The 25,339-nt window shown below is 36.6% G+C and overlaps 1 protein-coding gene across 8 annotated transcripts in view; it reads right to left on the bottom strand.

Moving 5' to 3' along the window:
- LOC116258672 (rho GTPase-activating protein 7-like) overlaps positions 1-23,355 on the bottom strand; it is a 30,648-nt gene extending 7,293 nt beyond the window's left edge. For 3 of the 8 annotated variants that reach the window (XR_007574081.1, XR_007574082.1, XR_007574080.1), the window contains exons 1-17: positions 22,475-23,173; positions 22,336-22,397; positions 22,119-22,193; positions 21,583-21,619; positions 20,496-20,572; positions 15,886-15,956; positions 15,720-15,802; positions 15,479-15,625; positions 14,269-14,388; positions 13,114-13,191; positions 12,909-12,964; positions 12,736-12,805; positions 7,354-7,438; positions 5,424-5,667; positions 2,525-2,746; positions 1,479-1,790; positions 204-253 (exon numbers count right to left, since the gene is read on the bottom strand). Coding sequence is in view for 5 of the 8 variants with exons in the window: in XM_050079114.1 (XP_049935071.1) it covers positions 204-253; positions 1,479-1,790; positions 2,525-2,746; positions 5,424-5,667; positions 7,354-7,438; positions 12,736-12,805; positions 12,909-12,964; positions 13,114-13,191; positions 14,269-14,388; positions 15,479-15,611 (1,370 nt within the window). In the remaining 3 variants the exon portion in view is untranslated. Of the gene's footprint in view, positions 1-203; positions 254-1,478; positions 1,791-2,524; positions 2,747-5,423; positions 5,668-7,353; positions 7,439-12,735; positions 12,806-12,908; positions 12,965-13,113; positions 13,192-14,268; positions 14,389-15,478; positions 15,626-15,719; positions 15,803-15,885; positions 15,957-20,495; positions 20,573-21,582; positions 21,620-22,118; positions 22,194-22,335; positions 22,398-22,474; positions 23,174-23,242 lie in introns of those variants that run through there. The other 5 variants (XM_050079117.1, XM_050079116.1, XM_050079114.1 and 2 more) reach the window with 4 other exon arrangements.
- Positions 23,356-25,339: the final 1,984 nt, after the last annotated feature.

Here is a 25,339-nt window from a genome sequence, read left to right as displayed (position 1 = left end):
TTATATGGTTGATGCACCAAAAAAAAAAACCAATTGATTAGGATGATACTTTCATAAAGAAGCTGAATGAGAAAAAGAAAAGAGAAAGAGAAACACACATGCAAGCAATGTGACACCACCAGACAGCTTTCTTTTTTCTCAACAAACATAACCAAGGCATACTCAAAACTATTCATAAGGAATTAAGAGCTCAAGGTGGTTACTCGTCATCACTGTGAGAATCAATCGAATCCATGGCCAGATTCTTTCTTGCCTGACAACAACAGGTAGTCAAAAATGAGCTTATAGAAATACAAAAGAAGAAATCTTGATTACTAAGACATTGCTAATTTGTCCAACCCAAGCACATGATCATGAGAAAAAAAAAAGGCGTTCCCATAAAGTTATACTGTGTCAAGTCAACAACTACACAACAAGATGCCAGCAACTAGGTACAAATGAGGGACCTAGCAAAAGTACATTTTGCGGAGAACATTGCTCTCTTACCATACGCACATACTAGGTACACAAAAACAATCACACATATACATAGGGTTCTTTCATTTGATACTGAACAAGGACATACTTGATAGTGAACATGGGTTTCTCATACGGGTTGTTCCTCTCATTGGAAATTAGGAATTAGTGGTCTTCTCTTTTAGGAGACAAACCTTAAAGCTTTACCATCTGCAGCTTTAAATGCCTGTTTTTTGAGACAAATGCCTAAAGGAGAAGCCAAGAGTTCTGGTTGAAATAGGAGTAGCATTTTTGGACCATAAGAGAGAAAGAGCCCTCACGGCAATTCTGAAGCTTCTCTTGCATTTCTTGTGAGAGTGGAGGAGCAGAAAAAGGGAGAAGCAAGAAAATAATGTTTCAGTTGAAGCTGGGAGCCCTCACGGAGATGGCTGAGACTTCTCACAGCCAACAGTGGAATAGTGAAATGGTGAAAGGGGAAAAAGATAGAGAAAAGGGGAACTGGGGAAATTGAGAGAACTGAGAAAACTCATCACTCAAGCATAAAGAAAAACGATAAAAGGTATGAATGAGAGAAAGTGAAAAATTAATAAAATGTCAAATATTAAAAAAAATGTCGAAAACTAAAAAAAATCATTTGTGCCTGATGCACACAAACCACGCTTCTGCTGATGAGTGTGCATCACAAGCTTGATGCGCACGCATCAAGCCAATAACGCATCATCTCATTTTGTGGTGTGTTATTTGGACTGATGCGCATGCATCACTCGGCGATGCGTGCACATGCATCACTCGGCAACGCGTGCACATGCATCACTCGGTGATGTGTGTGCATCTAATAACACTGTTTTTTACTACTCCAGATTAAGAATTTAAAATGCACATTTATTAAAATGTGCATGTTTTTGTTTCCTAGCTTTAGAGAAAGCACCAACTACGGCTTAGAAAAACCAAAATATGAAGAACTGAAGCAAAACATTTTTGTGCTAAAACTTCATATTCATATGCCTGGATCATGCACTTACAGCAGTTCGTCCCCAGATTGATTGCCTTTTCGCAGTGAGCACAGCTGCATTTAATTTGTCACAAGTATTTGTGAGGCATGATGATGAACTTAAAGAAGATACATCTTGTTTTGGACTTCCCAAAGCAGAATCATCTCCCAATGAATCCTGACATTCACTTGCAAAAACACCTGATGAAGTGTGATTTTCAGTCAAATTTTCCATAACTAATTCCTTTAATGAAGGAAGGACTTCGGTTGTTGATTTCTGATCAGATCTGCACATGCTACCATCATTTTGAGCATCAGCATCTGAATCAGCACCAGCATAGACCTACAATTACCAGAAGAAGAAGCAGGACAGAGAACACAGTCATAATCTGTAAACCTTTGAAATCAAACACCACCAGAAGCAATGTATAATGAAAAAAACAAGACAATATAGCCATGGTCAGAAACTCTGAATTTCACATATAGGATGGTGTGAAATTTTTCATGAAAGTGATGGAATAAATATATTTCCCCTCACAAAAATGTGCTTCCATATTTGAATAAGAACGAAATCAATTTTGAACAAATAAAAGAAAACACATCTATGTTTGAATGTTTTGCATTCAGCCACTTGCACTAGAAAAGGAAGAAAACCGATATATATATATATATATATATATATATATATATATATATATATCAACCATTTCAAACTTGAGCATGGTTTTATATCATAAAAAAGTCAGGCATTTTTTTAAGAATTTTCACAAGAAGAATTCATACTTGAGCAAAAACTTCCCATGAGAATGAAATACGAAACTTTGGTAATGAAAGATATTGTAAGAGCTGTTTGTCAGGCTGAAAATGAAAACCTCAAAAATGTTGAAAAATCCTTGAAACATATAGATGTTAATATAACCTAGCTAGAAATTTGCAATTGCATTTTAAAGTAAAAACATGCAGGGTTTTACGCAAAACAAAGGAAACCATCATAATACTTCAGCTGCAGGGTTCACAGAACAGCAGCCACCAACAAGAACAGCCTTAAAAACTACAATAATGATTACTAAAACAAACCTTATAGTCATATACATCACTTTCTGCATGGTCGCTACTTTCACTAAGTGTTCCACAAAATGATTGTTCAGGATCATCGTCTGGGTCAAGGTCATTCTCTACATCATGATATCCATCATCAACAGTTTCCAGAATCTCATCCTCCATTGAATCCTCGCTGCCATTACTTTCTGAATCAGAATACATATCAGTCGAATGAGATTCCCTTTGCAAGCAATCATCCTGCAATTGTAGTCAGCATTTAGAAAGCTAAAACATAAAAAGCAAGCAGTTATCTGTGACAATGAGCAAATGTGAATAAAACTATGATGCTAGCTGAAATCGAATAAGGTATAGATATATATATATATAAAAAAAAAAACGTAGACACACGGTCAGATCAGATTCATAGATATATGACAGATGATTTTGCCTAGCAAGATCTAAGAGAGGGCCGTTTGCCCATATCATAAATGGATTGCATCTGTCATAAATGCCAGCATCCTCCGAAAGTTAAAACCCCACTCTTAAGATAAATAATCTGTCATTTTTTGAGAAATAATTAAAAAGAAACAAATCAATAATATCATACAGAAGTTTCACACAGAAGCTTGTGGATTTAGGTAGATAACCATCACTTAACAGTCTCTTCTGTGCTGCATATGGGAAAGAAGAGGACATCACATTTAAGCTATGTAACACGGGTACGTCCGGTACCGGTACGGGCCTAGGTACGGCCCCGGGACCGTATCCGTCCAAAATTGGACACGGTCAACATTGACCGGGTCCAATTTTGTCCATTTTTTTTAAACGTTTAACTGATTTTAACGTTAAAAAATATTTTGACGTTAAAAGAAAAAGGTAAAACGAAATTGAAACCTTCGACTCCTTACCTCTCGTCTCTCTCCGGCAACATTTACCTCTCCGGCAACGAAGCAGCAGCGACGACTGCGTCTTCGGCAGCGGCGACGACAGCGACGACGACTGCGGCTTCGGCAGCGGCGAAGACAGGAGGTGACTGAAGTTTTTTACATTTTTTGTTTTCATTTTAATCGGCCCCTGCCTTCGCCGCCGACAACGACCGGCGACGGGTTTTGTGTGTTGTTCGCCTGAAAGTGAAAACCCATCACCCCTCCCTCTGGCTCGCCCTTTCTCTACGGTTTCAAATCTCTCTCTCTCTGTGTTTCAAATCTATGAATACGAACCAAGATGTTGAATCGTAGGCCTCGACGTCCCTAAATCTTTGATGACCAACCACCAATCCGAGAGGGCTTCAAATCCCTTTCAAATATAATAGATGCCTCCTTTTCATTCTTCAATCTTCACTGTCTTAGAATATGAGGCCTTTTCATTCTTCACTGTCGTAGAATATTGTTGAATGTGGATTGCATTTGCCGGCAAGGTATTGTTGAATGTCGATTCTGGATTGCATTTGCCGGCAGGGCATCGAATGAGTACTGCACTCATGCCGATGTTTGTTTTCGACCATGATTTATGTGTTTTGGACCATGATTTATGTGTTTTGAACCATGATTTATGTGTTTTCGACCATGATTTATGTGTTTTGGACCATGATTTATGTTTGTGTGTTATTCTGTTTGCATTTTTTTGATATATATGTGTGAAATGTGAATATGTTATTCTGTTTGAAATATATATATATATATATATATATATATATATATATATATATATATATATATATATATATATACATATGTCCATGTGTATACGGCCGTACCCCGTACCCAAGTTTTTTGAAAATGGTCCGTACCCGTACCCGTGTGACATAGCATTTAAGTCTTATGGATAAAAATTAAGAGGAGCATACAAACACAAAGTAAACAGAAAACTTTTAAAGTATTTGCTGGCAAGAGATGAATTGACATAAGTCACCTGGTATTGGTAAGAAGGGTTAGATCTGCCTTGTCAGATCTGGATTCGGTCCAGATCCACCTATGATGCATACTGAGCTGAGCGTACATATGTGGGACAGATTAGACAAACAAACCAGATGTGCAGGATTAGGTTGACAATGTGAAAGATAGAGCAGATTTCCAAAGATGCAGATGACACTCAGAATAAAGGGTAGAGTTTTCAGATTTAAGGAGAACAGAGATGTTTCAAGAGATGAAGTTCAGATTCAGACAAAGAAGGCAGAATATGAGGAAAGAACAGAGAAATCAATAACGTTTAACCGGAGAAGAAAACTTTAGGAATTCATGCTGTCCCTAGAACCAAGACCACTTTGATACTTTTTCGATTTCCAGAGTCATGACTGAAGAAGATGATGAGAAATTGTAGACCAGAACTTAAGCAGAAAACAGCAGCCTCCTTAAGGTTAGGTGTGCCCTAGCCTTCATTATATTATAACATTACACATGAGACTAATACAACCAATAACTTATACAGAATTACAAGTATGCTATGGACCCTCACAAACGTACACACCTGGATCATTAGACAATATACAGACCCAACACTGAATCCATATCATCAAGACGTCTTTTTCACTAGCAAGCCTGTTGATGTACTAATGATGGCACACAAATTCAAGTGTGTGTCGAAATGGTGCGTCATGTTGAGACCAAGTGAGCTAATTTGCACTCTCTGGTAACTCAATCGAAAACCATATTTTGAATTCCTGTATTTAATGTCAATCTAACAAAAAAAATCTTCTTATAGGAAGAATTCATAAAAATGTGAACCTCCAAGACCAGCTTGCTCTTTCAGAGTGAAATGTAACATTGAGGTCCGTGTACTTTTTCATTACCAACTGCTTTGATAGCAAACTTCAAACCAAAAGAATATATCTTTAATATGTGTTTTTTTCTAACGAAGCAGGAATTCACAGAAAACAACAGAAAAGAAATTGTCTAAAACTTTCAGGTCAATGGTGAAAAAAATGCATGTATCTTACTTCAAATATGCCATCATACTCATCCAGCAATGTTGCAATGATAGCATGAGCATGGTTAGCAGCTGCAGCTGCAGCCATAAGTTGAGCAGAACCACCATGACCAATGTCAAAAGCATCCTCCAGTTCACAGTCACCTGCCAAAAGGGGACGAAGAAGTAGAGGTGCCATGCATGCAGCAACAGCTGGTGCAGACATCCGATTCTCAGATTTATGAGAAGCAACAGCAATCATCATCTTGAGGACCCTAAAATGAAGACAACAGTATAAAGTAGAATATATCTAACAAAAAAATAGAACAATCATTTGTAAGCAACAAGACATATGCGCCAGCAGGTGCAACAATCAGAGATGTGAAGGCATTTAGATTTATCAAAATACACAAGCAAATGGATTACATAGCAAAACAAACGCCAAAATCATATCTGCACTATTTACATGCCCACTGATGGTAAATGCAAACAATGGACTCCAACTGTACCTAAGAACTGTATTGACCATAGGCAAATACGTGGAAGTGCACGTCAGTAATGAGCTGCAACTACAACTTTAGTGACAACACACCAAAGTTGTGCATGTGTAAATCTCTGTGTGTGAGTGCATGTGCTTGTTGTACAAGTCTACAACTTCAAATGCATAAACTTGAATGCGGTTGTCAGTTCCTGGCAGGGCACATGCTTCACAATTAGATATTACGAAAAAAGTGTGGCTGTCAATCATATACCTGAATATCCAACAAACTACTTTCTTCATCCAAAAGAGTCTGGCATATTGCACAAAACATTTTAATAGGACTTACTTGTTTCGATGTGTTAAGTTCAACATGAATACTCAAGCTCAATGTTATCCGTATCGTACGATACGTATGTACATGTATCGTAAGCGTATCGGCCGTATCGTACGATAAGGACGGTACACCCCTGTATCGTATGATACAGGGAAAAACACAAAATTCTTTAATTTTTAAAATTTAAAAACTCCTCCCTCTCTTTCTTCTTGTATTTAAAGACTCCAAGAGACGTGGGAAGGAGAGATTTTGTCCATTTTCATAAAAAATAATGGAGGATTCATCGATTTGGGGAGATATTATCGTTGAATCATGAAAGATGATAACTATATGTTTTGAACTTATGAAATTGTGATGTAATCTAAGTCCTAAGACTCCAAGTCCTAAGACACTAAGTCCTAAGTTTCTATAAAATTTTCAAGTTTAAGATTGTGATGGATGTTTATTATGTTATTTTGAATCTCTGATTTATTATTTTTGAATGAGTTGTCATACACATGAATGTTCCTTACGTATATGATCTTTTTTATATTTGAAAACATTTTTCTTGATTTCTGATTTTTCGTTTATTTTTCAGATTTTGAATGATTTTTCTATATTTTTTTCGTTTTTTTAATATTTTTTTCAATTAAAAAATTAATTTTATGATACGCTACGCTACGTTTGCGATACGTTACGATACGACGTATAGGTCGGCCTGACGGATACGCGATACGCTACGCCTTTTATAACATTGCTCAAGCTATTCTTGAAGCACTCTCATATTCTTGAGTTGATAACCTTTCGCCAATTCAAAATTGGAAGCATATTATGCAATAAAGGTAGTCAGACTTACTTGCATAGTCTTACGTAATGGAATAATACTAAATAAATTGGACAACTAAATCTACTGAAATTGATGCCTACATCTGTGCAAACAAAAGTTACCTCATAGGCTTTCATTGTTCAAGGTTTGATTAGTTGAAAAACCACATAGCAACTCAATTAGCAGAAAGTAACAAATACACAATCTAATATACTGAAAGTGACTAAGATAAAAGAATTAACAGCCAATTCACAATCATAAAGAAGAAAAACGCTTTTAGCCCATTAAAAAAAATGCTTCCTCTAGCCTAGCAATGTCATCCAAGAAAAGAACTTGTGTACCTCTGCAGTAGCCGGCGATTAGGCTCCGGAAGTGTTTCAGAAATAGCATCATGCATGGCATCAACCCGAAATTCATGGTCAGTTCCTACACAGAATTAGAAATGTTTGTAGACATGTTACTAAAAGAAAATTGTATCTCTGTGCAAGAAAAATGATAGACCAGGAACAGGAACAAACAAAGAAAAGAAAACTTCAGATTGTATATTTCTTGTGATAACATTCAGCCTAAAAAATGTGCTAGTTTTGAAGCCCAAACACCAAAGCTAAGATAAACATTGTTTTGATAAGTCCCATCAGATATCTTAAAAGGTATACCTGAAAAGTCTGAAGATAGAAGATTAATTTAAAGGTGTTTGCATGACTCTGATCTTATAAGGTATGCCACGAGGATGGGAAGGTAAATTTGTGCATCTTTCTGTGTGTGAGAAAAGTCTCATTTACGGTACATGGTTTCTGCAAAGCCTGGATGATGACATCCTCATGTAGGAATTGGGACATAGGCTCAGGTCTATGTAAAAATGTAAATTGATTGCCTTAGATAGACAACTACCTATCTAATTTTTCCTTTTGTTCCACTTGTAAGCTATAATACATGTTAGTTTAGATATGGTACTGATACAGTTTACAAATATATCAACAGTTGTTCAGTTATATATATACCCAAACATTAAGGTTCAATATGTTTGGGTTTATCTGTGCTTCGATTCACAAGTACATGCACCCGCTTGTGCATTTATCTGCATGTCCAAAGTAGGCTTATGAAACACTGGGTTTACATGCACCCTCTAGTGTGTGTGAGAAAAATCTCCTTTACGGTACATGGTTTCTGCAGAGCCTGGATGATGACATCCTCATGTAGGAATTGGGCCATAGGCTCAGGTCTATGAAAAAATGTAGATTGATTGCCATAGATAGACAACAACCTAACCAATTTTTCCTGCCTCGGGCTCCTGGTGTGATGGATCCCAACCCACCTCCCAACAGTTTCAGTTCCAGCCTTAAAAAGCTAAGAACCAGGACAACCAATCACTTAACAACCCACTTTATAAGCCCTTAAAAATTCCTCACAATCTTCAATGCAGGACTAAACTCTGAAGTGGAACGTTACAATCCACCTTCCTCAATGCACACGTCTGCGAGTATGGGATGCTAGTTCTGAGTGTTGAATCGGCTTTGTAACATTATAATGACCCATCCCACTCCCAGAGTGGATTGGGTCCTTTGTTTGATTGATCGTAACCTACACCTTAGCAATTTTGATTCATTCACATCATGAACCTACAAGATAACATAAAGCCAAACAACAAAAAACATCAAGGCCAATGATGCTTGAACTTCTCTTGAACAGACAAAAATATCAATAACTCAGCATATTCCTCAAGGAAATAAGACCATTGATTGTAGCCAATAGGATGATGTTTAAAGTAAAAACGAAGAGTATTGATAGAAAGTTAGGTTGGTTGCTAAAGAATACTCTCAAGAATATGGTATAAATTATAAAAAAAAAAAAAATTGTTGATTGCCAAATAACTTCTATTAGAACTTTGTTCATTGTTGCTTTCATAAAGAAGAGTATGAAGTGGATGTCAAAAATGTTTTCTAGATGAGAAGTTAAATTAAGATACTTATATGGAATCTCCTTCAAAACATTTCCGAGAGAAAGGAGCTTAGCTTTGTATGGTCTTCAACAAGCCCCAAAAGATTAGTATGATGAGCTTAGTAAAGTTATGATTGATTTCGGTTTTAAATTTTGTCCTTCTGTCATTGCTATGTCACAGAGATTCATTTAAAAGATTGTAATCACAAGTACGTAATGATACAAACTAGATTTAAGTACATCATTGTACAAATATATTTCATCCAAAGAGTTTAACTGGCAATTACATTTATAAAGATTCATCTAAATGATAATAGTCACAAGCACAAAATGCTACGAGTGGGATTAGGTCCTTCGTTCCCTCAATTATAGTTGATCCAAGAAAAACCCATGAAGGGATTGTCATTTTTATATTGTACATTGTTGACATGATTGTACATGATAGTGAGAAGGAAGCCACAAGATTTCTCACAATCTTAGATACAAGACTAAACTTTAAAACATTGTCAAAAATATTGTTCCCATGTTTTCACAGCAAGCTTTTTCTTGGATATTTTTCGGCAAAGTTATTTTTCTCTGAAATATCTCAGGAAAATTGCAGCAAACTTTAAAAATTAAAAAATTTCTAAACATTAGGTAAAAATAAAATAAATGAGAATTTAATAAGAAGACATAAATAAAACTAGATGAAAGTAATAAAAAAAAGTTTTAAAGATAATAAAAATAATGAAAAATAATTTAGTTTAAGTTTAAAATTGAATCCATGATGATATTAATGTTAAAAAAGATAAAGATGAAGAGACAAATTTATTTTTCATTTTTTTTCAAAATATCATGAACTTTTTCCTTTTTCTTTTCATTTTTCTAATTTTTGTGGTTAATATCACAATATTTCGAAAATGTTGTTATCTATGACTACTTTTAAATGAGGCATTACAATCCACTCCTCTAAGGCACAACTCTGTGCATGTAGGGCCAAAAGTCTGAGTATTGAATAGGCTCTAATACCACAATAACAACATGACCCACTCTTACAACAGGGTCAGGCTCCTAGTTTGCTGGATCCCAATCCGCATTTTAACAGCTTCTGTTTCAGCCCTAAAAGGGCTTACGTACTAGGTCACTTAACCATTTGGCTAGCCCCTTACAAGTTGCCCAAGACTCGTCACGATCTTAGATACATTATGCAACTTTTCAATGGGGTGTTACGTTGTCATACATGTATGAAGAGTCCTTACAAGAACTTATGAAACATGGGTGAGCCCAAAAAGGCCACGTACCCGTGCCGATACTGGTGCAGGTGTGGGCTTGCACACAGCAGCCTTTTGTATTTTTTTGGTATATTTTAGTACTTTTTGTATCTTTTGGGTATATTTTAGCAACTTTTGTTCAGTAATATATTTTTTATCAATATATGCAATAAATTTATGTGTTTATTTAGCTAAAAAAATTATTAATATACATATACGTATAAATATATATGTACAGCCATGTCCCCGTACCCAAGTTATTGTTTTGCACTTGTACCCACACCAGTACTTCCACTGGCACCCATACTCAAACCCATGTGACAAAAGTAAGAACTATTAGTCTTTGTTTTGTTTCATCAGAATATCAATTAGAGACTTCTTTGTAAAAGCCTTAGATACTCCTTGTTTTTCCTTTTTTTTTTTTGAGTAAATTTCTAGTGGTTACACCAGAAGTTTGAGAAGGGTATACATTGTGTACTATATATAGTACTTTTTTTTCCTTGTATTTTTTCTTTTTGTTTCAGCCACTTATTGGCTAAGTAAGCTAACCCAATGGCTAGACTTCTAGCTCCTCGTCTTCCTCTTATATATATATATATATATATATATATATATATATATATATAAAGAGCATTACCTCCTCCCATAATCGGCGGGCTCTTGTAGCCCTTCTTTAGTCATTGAATCAAATTTGTTTCCTTCAATTTTTGTGACTTGGCTGTGCCCATGGAGGAACAAGTCTCAAGAATCTTGAGTGTTGTTTCCAGGTTTATGTAAATCCACTCACCCTTCTGGATAGGTGTTGATTTGCAATTTTTGTCATCACTTCATTCACAGCCATGTTCTTTCCTCTCCTTCTTCCTTCTCCTCCCTTTTCCACTTCCTCCCCCACCTCCTCCTTTTCCATGACTTTGCTGCACCCAAGCCACAAAAGCACCAGTATCTGCACCCATGACACATAGACATGGTTGCGACAACCTAAGCCTCACATCCATGCTAAGTGACATGGGCACTTTAATAAGGTCCACGTACTTGTATCCCCATTCGTGTACCAAAAGTGAGCACTTGGACACCGTGGAGTACTTATACATCAAAACTGATCCATACTATTTAATTTTGCTGGATTTATTTTTTTCCAACTCAGTTTTCATTCTGTTTTTAGAGTTATTGTTCATTAACATGTATATTTTTATTTATATCACTTGTTCATTTAAATCTTGCTTTCATTTTACTTTTTTGTTTTATTTTGGATATATACATATATAAATCTTGTCGTACCCCAGTACCCTCGTTTATAAAGTTGCCGTGTCTATACCTGTATCTCCGTAGCCACACACAAATCATACCTGTACCCATGTCACTTAGCATCTGTGTGATAAAATAGGAAAAAACAAGTCTACAAACACAATGATGACCTTGTGACTGTCGGTCCCTTGTTTAAATGGGGTGTGGATAATTGTTGAATGTGGGAGAGAAGGCAGAAGATAACTCCAAAAGGCACCAAAGAAAAATCGGAACTAGATCCTTCATGGAAAAAATCAGTGACCAATTTAATGAGCCATTTGTGTAACAACTCAAAACTGTAATAATACCATAGTTCAGAACTTAAATTAAATAAACACAGACTAGCTTTGAAATATAAAAAACATAAACAGTTAAAGTACAAGTATTTAAGGAATAGTGTGAAATGATATGCTGCCATGAAGATGCATTATTTCTCATAAGGATGATGACAAATTCAACAGATGAAGGATGAACTTGTTTCTTCTTTCAGGCTCCTGTTTAAGACAGTTCACAGACAATGACCTACAAATCACAAAACAACAATTTTCCAGTTGTAACTCACAAGTATATTCTCAGTGGTACTAAATGTTGCACTTTTTTTTTTCCAGTGTGTCCCAGAGAGGAGAGGTTGCACTAAGGAACAAGTATTCCATGGAACAGGTATTCCATCATTATACAAGCCAAATAAATGGAACTGAGAGAAGTTTCTCCTCATTAATTGTGTCATCCAATATAATTTTCTAGTATTTGCATGTTATTTTCTTTTAGTATTTTAATCTATTAACATTTATCTCTCTCCTCCGGGCCTTTGATAGTCTGAAATGTTTCACCTTCAAGGGAAAAAATCAAACCTCATACCTCTGGCTGAAATTTGGAAATGCCATACAAATCCTTTTACAGAAAGAAGAACTTTAACCTTTCTTTATTGTCACCTACAAGGAGTGAAAAAATTTGTCCAAACAGTAGACCCAAAATTTCACTCAGCTGTCGAATGCTCCTTTATGATACAAAAGTGCATGATTTGAGAAATAATAACACTTGGAGAAATTAGAACCCAAAAGTTTAAAATAAAAGAGGCAATGAACATGGTTCTTAACAATACCCAAAAGATTCTGAGCAACCAATTGGCCACCAGCTTCAAAATTATTTAACCAAAATTAACATGTCCAACCAATCCACTTCTGAAACTTATGCACTGAAGAATTCAAAACTCAATATGAAGTAAATGTAACAGTGATAAGAGTTCCTCACTGAAAGACTCCAGCAGTGCTGTGCAACAAGAAGCAGGCACTGGCGATGACGGCAACTCCCGAAGAATATACTGAACATGTGCAGAAATGTTCAGATTAACTGACTTCACATGTGAACTTGGAATAAAGAGAAGAAAATACTTCAAGGGATTTCAAGATACAAGAGAAAAGTACCTTAACACAGTCACTCACAACATGTGCATCCTCATCAGGAGAAAATTCAGTCTTCCCTGAAATTATACCATGACAAATGCCTGAGACATGTACACTCTAGAGATAACCACACATCAATTACAACTCCATGAGACACAGGAACATTATCTAGTAATCAAACAGGTAATTAAGATCAAGATGACAAAAATAAGTACGCAAGGCAAACCTTGTTCATACTCTTCAATACGCTGCTTAACCTCTTCAACGTCTGCAGACTGTCTTAGGATGCCTTCTACTTTTACTCCTGTTAAGAAGATATCAAAAATCTATGGGGGATCACAATGAAACAGGAGAAGGGAACATCATATTTGCCACTTTCCACAACACATGGTAGTTCCTCGCCAACTTTACCACTTAAGTGTTGCCCACTGTTGAAGAAGGCTGTGTAGAACATGCAGAGTTTCAGCATTACTGGTGTCTATCCTTTTAGCCTCTTATCATTCTAATGCATGAATGAGGTACAATTCGTGCATATTTATTATCTTATACACAACCATCATCCATTGGGTTGATACCCATTCTATTTGTTTAGAGATAGAAAATCATTCATGTACAGAAAGCTTTGAGTCAAGCAATATTGATAGCTCTATATGCAGTTCACCATTGGCAAAACCAAGAATGTAATGCAGTGTGCTCCTGATATTTCAGCAGCAGGTACAAATGCTACAGCAGGGAAGCTTTAGTCTTTTTAATTTGTGACGCCATACAACAGGGTATCTACCAAAAACGGAATATAATGTAAGAGCAATCCAATTTTGCCAGAGTTTAAAATCCAGATGACATGCAAGTCAACTAAGGACAGGACAGACATTAGAACAATATTCAAGCATCTAGATGAACTTCATTTTGTCAGTTCAACATCATTTACAACAAGGCAAACTGACTAGGATGCAGTATCGTTTGGAATAAAACATAAGAGCACGAAATGTGACTGCTTCAAACACCACATGTTCTGGAGACATGCTTCAGCCAGAAGAAGCATGTAACATTTTTTACCACAGAGAAGATAGATTTCAAAAAAGATAGAAGTAATCGAGCATCCAGACCATGTTCAGTAAGCTTATTTCTCAGAATGGAGGAGAGGGATGGGAAGACAGTATGTGCACAGATATGACTTAGCCAAAATCCACAGAGAAAAGGTTTGTTACATGGGCGAAAATCTGGAGGAAAGGAGAAACAGTCAGCTGGGTGTATATCTAATGTCTTAAACGAATTGTGAACCATTGTATGATCTGAATGAAGAATTATTGCACGATAAACACAGAATTTATGCTATACTGGACACATGATGATAGAAGTCATGGGAAGGAAAAAATAATACCATGTTGTTCAATGAACCTCAGAGCCTTTTCCAAAAAGGAAGGGCTTCCATCCATGTCTTCCAGTGCAAGCAGTATAGGCCTACCAACAACCAATGACTGCACAGGGCGCCTCTCTCTCCCTGGAACATCACATAGAATCAACACATAATGGGAACAAGCAATAGCATGTCAAAAGGGGACAATAAAATCTAGATAACTTGATATAACAAAATGTTTTTAAGTATCAGTTAAGAATAAACACCAAGCCAGGGATTTCCCAGACATTAATGTCATATATGACATATGCTGAAGTATATTTTACCCCAAAAAGTTAATGCAGTAACTGAGTCATAACAGAAACACAGTTTTGATTGGTAATAAAAAAAATAATGTTTCCAATTGTAAATCTGAGAGCGATTCCAAAATACAAAGTGTCAAATCCCAAGTACGTTCCCATTAACTATTTTCAAAGATGATGAATACCCACATGCACATAAATCTGCATAGGCTGACAACTGAACAAGCAGCTATCAAATAGAAGCCAACCACTTCAGTTAGGAGCATTGTATGAAGGAGCAGAGTCGCAGACGGATAGGTTTCCCTCAATTGGATCTTCCGCTACTCCCTATTTAAACTGGTGAAGGCAACTTTACTGCAAATTGACTATTTTATAGCTACACCAAAATATCAATTTAACTTGCATGGGTGCCAACATAAACTTCCTCCAAAGATCACAGCCTCCACATGGCAGGCTAATTTTATATGCACCAAACCAATGATAAATGTCACTTGTTATTGATACAAAGTTTCTTCCCTGAGCTCTTGTGTTTTGCAAGGACAGATTCGGAAACTAATTGCTGGCAAATCAATTCATTTATATCCACCTTGCCATGCATAGGCAGTGCAAAAGTAAATTTGAGGATGTATCTGGATTAGCAAAAGAAAGCTTAAAGTAATATACCACGGTTACTAAACAAAATAATGCATTTGCGGACAACCTACTTGCAAAAGTAAAAAGTATAAGATATGTGATGGATAGGCCCCAGCAAACAAATTTATGAGTTTTGAGGCTAACACCATCCAAATCCTACAAATTGTGTTTCTCTATTGTTTTCTTGGTGATAATAATTTGTCCAACTCTTTTAGTGGAGATATATAAGCCCCTCAGAAGGGCTATGAGATTGACTAAAGAATGAATATAGAAAAATTTAATCAGAAGAAAAGCAATACATTGTTCGACAGAGCTTCCAATAGTGTCAGTGACACTTGCATCATTCTGAAAAATTCCACTTTGCCCCATTGCAAGGTTTGCACTAGGTGCTTGAGCCAAAGCATTCTCAAGTGCCGCCTTCCACTCATACATATCTTCAGATGTCTCTGCCTGCATGTTTTAAGGAAAAACAGTTATCAAAAGGAAGCGGAAAACAAGGATGAGTTCTCGGAGTATCAAGCAGAAGTTAAAGAAGAAGACATGCCTTGAGTGTAAAACCTCGTCCATCACCTCCATTAGGAAACAGAACTGTCAACAACTTCTTATCAGCCTTGACAACCACACTGTTCAATTGGTGTTCTTCAAGTAAAGCAATGGCCATAGATAGGTAACCTTGAATACTTTTGATCAAATAAGAGAAAAGTACCTTGCAGAATTATTAAGGTCAATCCCACCCAGGGTAAGATTTACTTCCCCAGCCTTATGAGGAAGTGCATTCTGAAAGTCCCATAATAAAAAAGGGAAAAAATCATGATTATGAATGGGAAAAACTGATCATTAAAAAAGCAAATGGAGATCTTATAGACTTGTGAAGGCATTTCTACATAGGAAAGAAACAAATAGCACCAAGGAAATGTTTTTTTATTATCATTTCTGTAACTTTGAAGAATTCATTGGTACAATCAGCCATATAAATAGGAAAAGCAAATCTGGAAGTTCAAGTTTCAGTGGTACTGCAGAAGCCTTGACACAAAGAGGCACGCATTTTTCAGTAAGCCTTGTCCAGAATAACTAATTTATTACTTTTATGCAGTAAGTCTGAATCATCCTTCGTTATTGACTTTGCAGTCAAGGATTACTGCTAGCCAGTCAGTAGTCGACTAGTCAACTAGTTGGTCTAATCAGCTGTCAACTGGATAGCCTTTCAGCCAAAAATCATTGTGACCCCAAAAATTCAGACTAATCTTTGCTTGGCTAAACTAGTCTTATGACTAGTCCTTTGATTGCCTAGCCAGTGTACAGCAATCTTTTGTTCTCTTTTTTTTTTGTTAAATTAATGGCTTCATATATAGACTGTTAAATAACATTGCATACTTACAGTTTATCATCATTGGACATTACATGCAATGGATGAACTATGTGTTTTACTTGATTTACAGTGACATTATATGTTTCTATTGCTTTGACAAATTAACTGTCAGGTTTCCATGTTTTCTTATTGATTTGCTTTTGGAGATCGACTTAGCAACTAGTCCCAAGTATTCATTTTAGGGGCTCAATGAACCTGCCATTGACACACAATTTTGACTATATAGGTTACTGATGGAACTGGAGTTACGAAACTTAATTATTTCTTTGAAATCAGAGTGGAAGCCAAGGATAGTAAGCACTTACATGTGCCAATGAGATATCACCTGTGTGACATGAAACATATTCTCCTCTACAACACAGTAAAGTTCAATTGGAAGTTCTAATAGCAATACTCAACATTCTATTAAGCTCACATATATCAAATAATGCCAAAAAATGACCTTTTATTCGGGTGAAGTGGATCAAAACTGGGCCTGTACAAGTGAAAAGAGTCAAGTTTGAGTTGCACGAATTTTACCTGAATAGCTTGAGTAGGCTCGTATAATCATTATCACAAATATTAGTCTTGACTTCTTATTGGCGAAGTTTCCCTCGGGCAGAGAGAATTGTTTTTCTCAGGAAATTTTGAGAAGTTAAAAATTTTAAATGTAAAACTAAAAAGTAATAGAAAATTTATGAAGATTTTAATTTTCTGCCAAATTTCTTACAAAAACAATGTTTAAAATCCAAAACAGCTATTAAAATATTCAAAGAATGAATCCATGATGATATTAATGTTAAAAAAAGATAAAGATGAAAAAATGGGGAAAAAACACAACAAAATCCAAAAAAGAGAAATTTATTTTTCATTTTTTTTTCAAAATATCGTGAACTTTTTCCTTTTTTTTTTCTCTGGCCATCTCGACGTTCCAGTCTCTCACACATGCAGCCCTACGAAATGCATCAGCTTGCATGTATGAGAGGGTTAGAGCATTTGGATGGCTGGACAACTAATGATGACTCAGTCTTTTCAAAGTCACCGAGCCAACTAATGTAACGACTTGACCCACTCCCAGGCTCGGGCCCCTAGTCTGGCGGATCCCAACCCACCACCTAATAGTTTTGGTTCCAACCGAAAAAAAGACTAAGAACCGAAATGACCAATCACTTTAACAACCCCCTTTATAAGCCCTTGAAAATCTCTTACAATCTTCAATACAGAACTAAATTTTTGATGTGTTACAGTTCACTCCCTTAAGGCACACGCGTCCATGCATGTGGGACCCCAGGTCCGAGTGTTGAACCGTGCTCTGATACCATTGTGACGACCCGACCCACTCCTGGGCTCGAGCCCCTGGTCTAGTGAATCCCAACCCATCCCTAGCAATTTTGGTTCCACCCAAAAAAGGCTAAGAATTAGGACAACCAATCACTTTAATTTATAAGCCCTTGAAGATCTCTCACAATTTTTAATATGAGACTAAATTTTTGGGGCGTTACATCTAAACAGATCCATCTAAACCAACATGATAGACACTTAAGAGAAAAACAATGAGAAAAAGGTGATGGGTATTTTCATCATCTAATATTAGTTCACACCTTTTTCTCACTGTTTCTCTCTCAGTCTTTCATCTGCTTCAAATGGACAACCCTGGTTAGATGGTTGAGTGACTCTAAAAAGCCTATATATATATATATATATATATATATATATATATATATATATATATATATATATATATATGCCTGTTGGTTTGATGGTCAAGAATCCTTATTCAAGTTTCATGGGATAAAAAATAGTTTAGAACCTTTTTATTTGGCTCGGATCATGGCTTACTTCGAGCTTAACCAAAGTTAAGGTCAAGCTTTGCGAATCTCTATCAAGTCAAATTCAATCCCACAAACTCAACTCGAGTTTGCGAGTTTGAGACAGACTCAACACTTGTTCGGATCAAATAAGCATACTGATGAAGCCTGATAAGCTTCGAGCATTCAAACAAAGAACAGGTGCAGGCTATATGTGGTTTAGCACAATTTTGAATATGATGTATAAGAGGTGAACGGGAAACTTCATCATGCCCTGCACGTAGCAACATATCATTTAAATCATGTCTTAAGGTATTCTACAATTTTTAAAAGGGACAGAAGAGTGAATAAGGGTTTATTCAACTGCACTAAGACATTAGTAATTGACCTTCCTGTAGAAGAAGTCATTCATTATGAGGTAGCAATATATGATAATTATCAAGGCATAAAGGACTTTATTTTATGGAATATGCAATCCTAAGAAGTCTGCAAATGAGTTGCAGATACATGGGAAGAAATGCATCAATTTAGAGTAGAACATCAATGTGTCTTGGTATTAACACTAAACTACAAAATTCAATTTTTCTTTGTTTATTTCTCATAATTTTTCGTTTGCATTTAGATATGGTGGAATATGCCTAGGAGTGACTGCCCAAACTTATATTTTTGCCATCAAAATCCTCAGTCAGATGTGCAATGCAAGTGGATGTGAAGGAAATTGGAGCTTTTCTCATAAACAAATAAATAAGCTAGAACAGAAAAGGTTGAGTAACCTTATTTCATTTGACATAACGTGATTGAGACAAAGGCAATGAGGGCAATTCGAAAGAACTTCAATAAGAAAGCATAGAATTCAAGTTGATCTCATCAGTTTGGAGAACTTTGATGTGTAGAATTCATGTGCTGATGAAGAACCAGATACCAAATTTAAAGGAAAATCTTGAGGGGTTTAATGTTGAAGGAGCTAAGGATGCTGATGCTGAGGAATCCATACCTATTGAGGAGGATATCGAATTAGAAAAGGATGGTTGAAATGACAATGAGAATGAAGAAGATGAAGATGATCAAAATTCATAAGAATTTAAGCTCAATTCTTGTTGTGTTATGACATTATGTTATGCTGAATTGATGAACATCTATTGGTATATTTATGTGTAACATGTTTTTATAGAAAACATGCTTTTTGGGCTTTTTCTATAATTTTTCTTTCTTTTATTTTCTTTGAATTTTTAACATTAAAAAATAAATTTGCAAAACTTATAATACATTACCATAAGTTAGGATGTGTATCTAACTCTTTGTCTCACTGATACACAACATGGTATATACTTTATAACATTCGTTCATTATCAGTTACATATACAATACTTGCCAACTTTACATGTAATAAAGAAAGATGACCAGTAAAACATAAACAAAGAATATTAAGAGCTCTCGGCAAGAAATTGGTGCATACCTGGCACCTAAGTTGTCAAAACCTAAAGTCTACACAGGTCATTCAAAAACCTTAAAAGACTAATTGGGATTAGTGGGTACCTACTAGTCAATTGGACACAGTCCAAGTTAACTAGCTATAAATAAATAAATAAATAAAACATAAACAAATTTATGTAAAAAATAAGTCAAAAAATATATATTTGTACAAAGAAGACATATATGTATATATATATGTGTGTGTGTGTGTGTGTGTGTGTGTATTCTTTGTATAGATGTATATATACATACACATAAATATATAGGTCAGAGATTAGTCAATTGACCAAAAACTAGATTGACTAATTGACTAACCTGACCAACTAATTGCTGATTGGAGACACAAGTCAGTCTGTAAGTGACTCAACCAACTAGTCGCACTAGTCAATATTATACAAAAGCCTGAGACTCTACATCACAAGGATACTTCCATAAAGATAAGTGGCTAAGCGTACATGGCACATCTGAGCATTACCCATCTTATATCCATATTGTACTATATATCTGCATTTAGACTTATATTAAAGGAAAAGAAAGAACTGCACAGCCAAAGTATAATTGTGTGTGTGTGTGATGAGACAGAAAGAGAGAGCCACATGCATGTCCATGTTCACACCCACAGCCAAATGGCTACACCTAAGCTACCATCTCTTGTTCTATCTATAATTTGAAATCAATAGTTCTTACTGGATCACTTCGAAAGAACACTAGTGATGTGCGTGTCAAGATAAACCAGCGTTTCTTCCAAGAAGTCCACCCTATCCCTGTTAAATGTGGAAGAAGTATGAGAGGGTAAATCACAGAAGCAGTCCAGTTCAACAATCCCTATAGTTGAGATTATGTGCAGTCTTATCCTTTTGACTTGTCGAATGAATCTTAATAAGTTCAATATTAGGTAGAAATTTAAGAAAGTAAAAAAGAAAGATACTTAAATTGAACTTCACTTTTAGTGTTAGAAATGCAAAGACAACCAGCTAAAATGAATTCTAGTACAAAATGTCACTACGAGGAAAAAGAAAAAAGTACTTTGTGTTCAACCATCTGGGAGTGAGACATATGAGAACACTAAGCACCATTTTGTCCCCTTCATATTTACTATGTAATTTTTATTCCCCATCCATATCGATGAATTGTATACCAAAACTTAAATGGCTTCAGATATTGGCATGGTGTAGCACAAAGGAGTGCATGGAATTTTAATTGCCATTACGTTTTTAGATATAAGTAAATTTGTGATGCATAAAGAAAAGCAGTGATGTAACACTCTAGCCCCATTCAGTTTTGGAAACAAAAAAATTACAAATAATTGTAATGAGGTGTTCTATGTCCGTGTTTTTCAGAAAGCTGAGAAGTGATAAATAATCATGAAAAGTTGTATGTCAGTATCATGTCTTGCCTTTATCCTAAAAGAATGTATGAACACTTTAAACAGATGCACACCACAGCAATGAACAACTTATTTCCATAGTTGGGAGGTTTTTACCTGTATCAAGTTCATAATTGTACAATTTTGTTATGGTGATCAAAGATATAGATCACGCCAAAAAAAGCACAATCACAATGTTTTTATTTGGAAGCAGTTGAGAAACGGATGTCTAATGTCTAGTCTAACATCTAGCAACTACGTGAAAATCCAACTTATGCTTGATAGTGACCACGTATATGATTTTGAATAAAAAATCGTGGCCTCAAATGAGAAAAACATTGAGAAGGCGTCCATAGGATGAATCCAGAATGCAGCCAAGCAAATGAAACAATTCAAACAAATACACACCTTTGGAGGATATGAAAAGTGGTCCACTCTTGAAAACCTACAAATAATAAAGTAAACAATCACCGGACACGATAGGTGCTAGTACTGAAGGACAGCAGAATTCTCTGGCCAGAATGTATGGAACGTTGCACACATTGTACCCATATTAAGAATTAGCAAGTAGAACAAATGACAATAGAACGGCTGACAAAATAGATTTGCAAAAGTGAATTATACTCCAAAGTCTCACTCTATTCCTTGCAAGACGGTCGCAAATGGTTCGTACCTACCGCACGAGGAGATTTATTCAAAAATGTGGCACGAACAGTGGCGGAGCTACATAGGGCGCCCTCACCAGCCCATCAAAAGTTTCATTTAAACAAATAAAAATGACATTATGATGACTTGAAAATTTCATGGAACGCCTACATCAGGCAAACGTCAAAAAAAGTATGGAGAAGACGAAATAAGGGAAAGATGACGCGACAATTTCTCAAAATAAATAAATAAATGGAAAAGGAAAGCGAATTGGGGGAAGGATTGCAATTCTCGCGTACTGTGTTCGTAATCCGCGCTTGTGAGCGATCAAATGGCACTGGCGCAGTTGGTGCAAACATCGAGCAGCTGTCTCCCTGCGCATCACATGAAACACACGTGTCAGCATGGATGCACGCGCAGTCATCCCCTTCACTTAGATCTTTAAAATTCAGAGGCAGCAATCAAGAAGAAAACGAAAGCCAAAAAAACAGACGTATATTGGCCGCCGCGTAATACCTGAGACACGTCCGTACTGAGTGAAACCATACCCAATGTTAATCAGAACCATCAACGAAAGCCTGCAATTTGCGTTCAAAGTTGATTAGCCTCCGGCAGAGCACAACACCACCCGAACGACGAAAGAATTGGAACGTACATATAAGGGATCCGCTGGCGGATGAGGAGGTGAAAGAGAAAGGGGAAAAAATGAAGGAAAAGAAACAACAGGATAGACGCGTGCACTTGATGCATACCGAAACAAGAAACCAAAGGCGTGAGTAGGGCGACGAGTCAGGAGGGGGAGGAGGATGAAAAAAGGGGAGGGAGAGAGAGAGAGAGAGCGAGAGAAGGGGGGTGAGGAAGGTGAGGAGGGTGAGGGTGAGGGAACTCTGTCCAATGGCGAAACAGAAACCCGGAGGTTAAGGTGACTGTTTTTGGAGTGGCCCGTTTCGTAGTACTGCTGCACCGTACACGATGGGTTGGTCCGGTTTGAGGTGTGGGGGGCATGGCACGGAGTAACTGGTTGGGCAGGGGGCGTCAGATGGGGCGCGGCTCCCGCGGGCGCCCTCTTGTGGCATGAGATAGGAGGGGACATTTCTTTTTCCTTCCCGTCCCTCCCATCTCTTTTACTCGCTCGGTCATGTGGGGTTTGATGGTCCTTGCCCTACTGTCGGATCTGGCGATAAATTCAGCTTTTAGCGAGCCTTGGAGTTCAATCCTGCATAGGAAATGGACAAAATCATTGTTTTCAGATTGAGGATAAAATTTCTTGCCCTAATTTGAGATATGTAGGAGAAATCCTGGCGAAAAGCAACAACAGCTGCAGTAACCATCCATTGGCCTGAGCATGCAAGCAAAAATAACGGAAAGATCAGCAGAAACCCTTAATGTCATGGAAGGTTTTCACAACAAGGAGAAACCTAACTTGAGGGTTTCAAATCTTCAACCGTAAGAAGGCTCATTGATGAAGAGGGCAGAGAGAGAACAAAAAAATAACACAGAAAAAAGGAAAAACAGAAAGAGATTGACCAAAAGGACCTGGAAGAGTGAACGAATAGAAAGAGAAAGATGGGAAAAAATAAGAAGCTATAGTTGCTGCCATCAAAGGGTATCTTTAAAACCACAGCCTTTAAGAATCGAATATCTAAAGTCAGCCCCAAAACTAGGATTCTGAATATGATTTGCTAGTTGGATACATTATCTTTTTTAAACATTTTTGTTAGGAGTCGCAAACGACATGGTGTAGTTGGTTGCGCTGGCATTATTGAAGCTTGGTAGCTTCGTGTCATTGGTTCAATTCACTTGGCTGCTATCTCCTGGGATGCAAACAGTGTAAAGTGTAATACTCAAGTTGAATAGTGTATTATCTCCTGCCTAGGCCCGTAAGCAATTGTAAATCTCAAAGGTGAGGAGAAGGAGGTCAACTTCTTGTGCCAAGTTGGCAATTAGTGTGATCAATATGACTGTACATATCAATTGATAAGTATTGTATCATTGATAATATAAGTTTATTTGTTATTTTTAAATTTAATTTGAACTATCTTTTGAACTCCGTACAATGTTTATAAAATCAAAAGATAAAGCGATATTGGTTGATAATTGCAATATGTACAGGTGGAGGGAAGTAGAACAAAATGAAAGGAAAAGAAATAGTAAATTGTGTCAAATTTACAAATAGAAAAAAATAAAGGATCATATGAAAAATATGTTTGAATGGAACGAAAGAAAACAAGAAAAACGTAAAGAAAGAAAAGAAGTGTGTATTGTCACTCCTTCCACAAATAAAAACGAAAAGATTGAGATGGAAATAAAATATTGGAATGGAAAGAAGCATGTTATACAAAGGATGCATTTGCCTTCATTAATCCTTCCATTTATTTGCCTTATCTTTGTTTTTCTTCTCTACATTACTTCCTCTTTTTGTGTCCCTCTCTTACTTTCACTTATGATCAACCTCGATGTATGACTTGTCACAACTCCTCTCATGTTGCTTGGTGACCCCCATGACTTTCTTTCTTTTTTTGGTACAACTATCGTCACATCAAAACCTTTGACCACCTTTAATGCATTTACTTACTTCTAGCCAATTGCTACCATTTTTGTTCATCTGGTTTGTCTCCTATCCTTTCTTTTGCGTCTCGCTTATTAAATCATGATCTTTGTCTATTATGGCATTCCCCCCACACACACCCTATTCGCTGCTCTTTTGCTCCTTTCCCCTGCTGCCTCACCACTCTTAACTTATGATGACTTTTAGTTCAATTGTTGTTGGCGGTGGATCTGAGAGGAATGTAAAGGTCGAGTCTTTCGGGATTCATTGAGCTCAAGTGCTTCCATCTCCTTTAGGGTGTAGGCTAACGTCCATCAACTAGTCTATTGTTATGGACTAGCCCCCTCTCCCTATTTTTATGTTATGTATTTTCCTTTTACTTTTTTTTTTTGTACCTTTTACATCTTTGCATCTCTCTCTTCCTCTCGCACAAGGCAATGGGTCTGAAGTTTCCACTCTTCATTTCTACTTATTTTGGAGTCAGAATTATATTGGCACTACCGACACCTGAAACATCATGATTCATGTGTAATAGTTGTCCTGCATTACAAGGTTCAACACTGATTCAGTAGCACTGATTTACAATGTTCAGCACTTTACTAGACATGTAAGTATTAATTCGAAAAGCTTCCCAAGCAGTTAATGTGTTTGGCCTTTCTCAACATGCTCAGATCTTGCTCTATATGCTTTCTGACGTTCGGACGATGAATTTTGGCATCCCCCCTGGCAAAACTCTCCATCTGTCGTTAAAATCAGGCCACCTTCACAAACAACCACTTCGATTTCTAAATCACTTTCTTAATACGAACCTAACCATGCCATAACGGGTTCTGAACATACTAACACTTTACTGCCAAAGGTCCTTGGACGCCCACTGAATTTGATAGGATGACTAGGATATAACCCCTGAGCCCTCGGTTGCCTTGTCCCGCCGACAAGCCCTGTCTCTGCAGGAGTTTCATGTCTACATAT

This window comes from Nymphaea colorata, chromosome 8, assembly GCF_008831285.2.
Source record: "Nymphaea colorata isolate Beijing-Zhang1983 chromosome 8, ASM883128v2, whole genome shotgun sequence".
NCBI classification, from domain to species: domain Eukaryota; kingdom Viridiplantae; phylum Streptophyta; class Magnoliopsida; order Nymphaeales; family Nymphaeaceae; genus Nymphaea; species Nymphaea colorata.
Note: the sequence above shows the minus strand (reverse complement) of the source record. Positions and strands in the feature narration are given on the sequence as shown.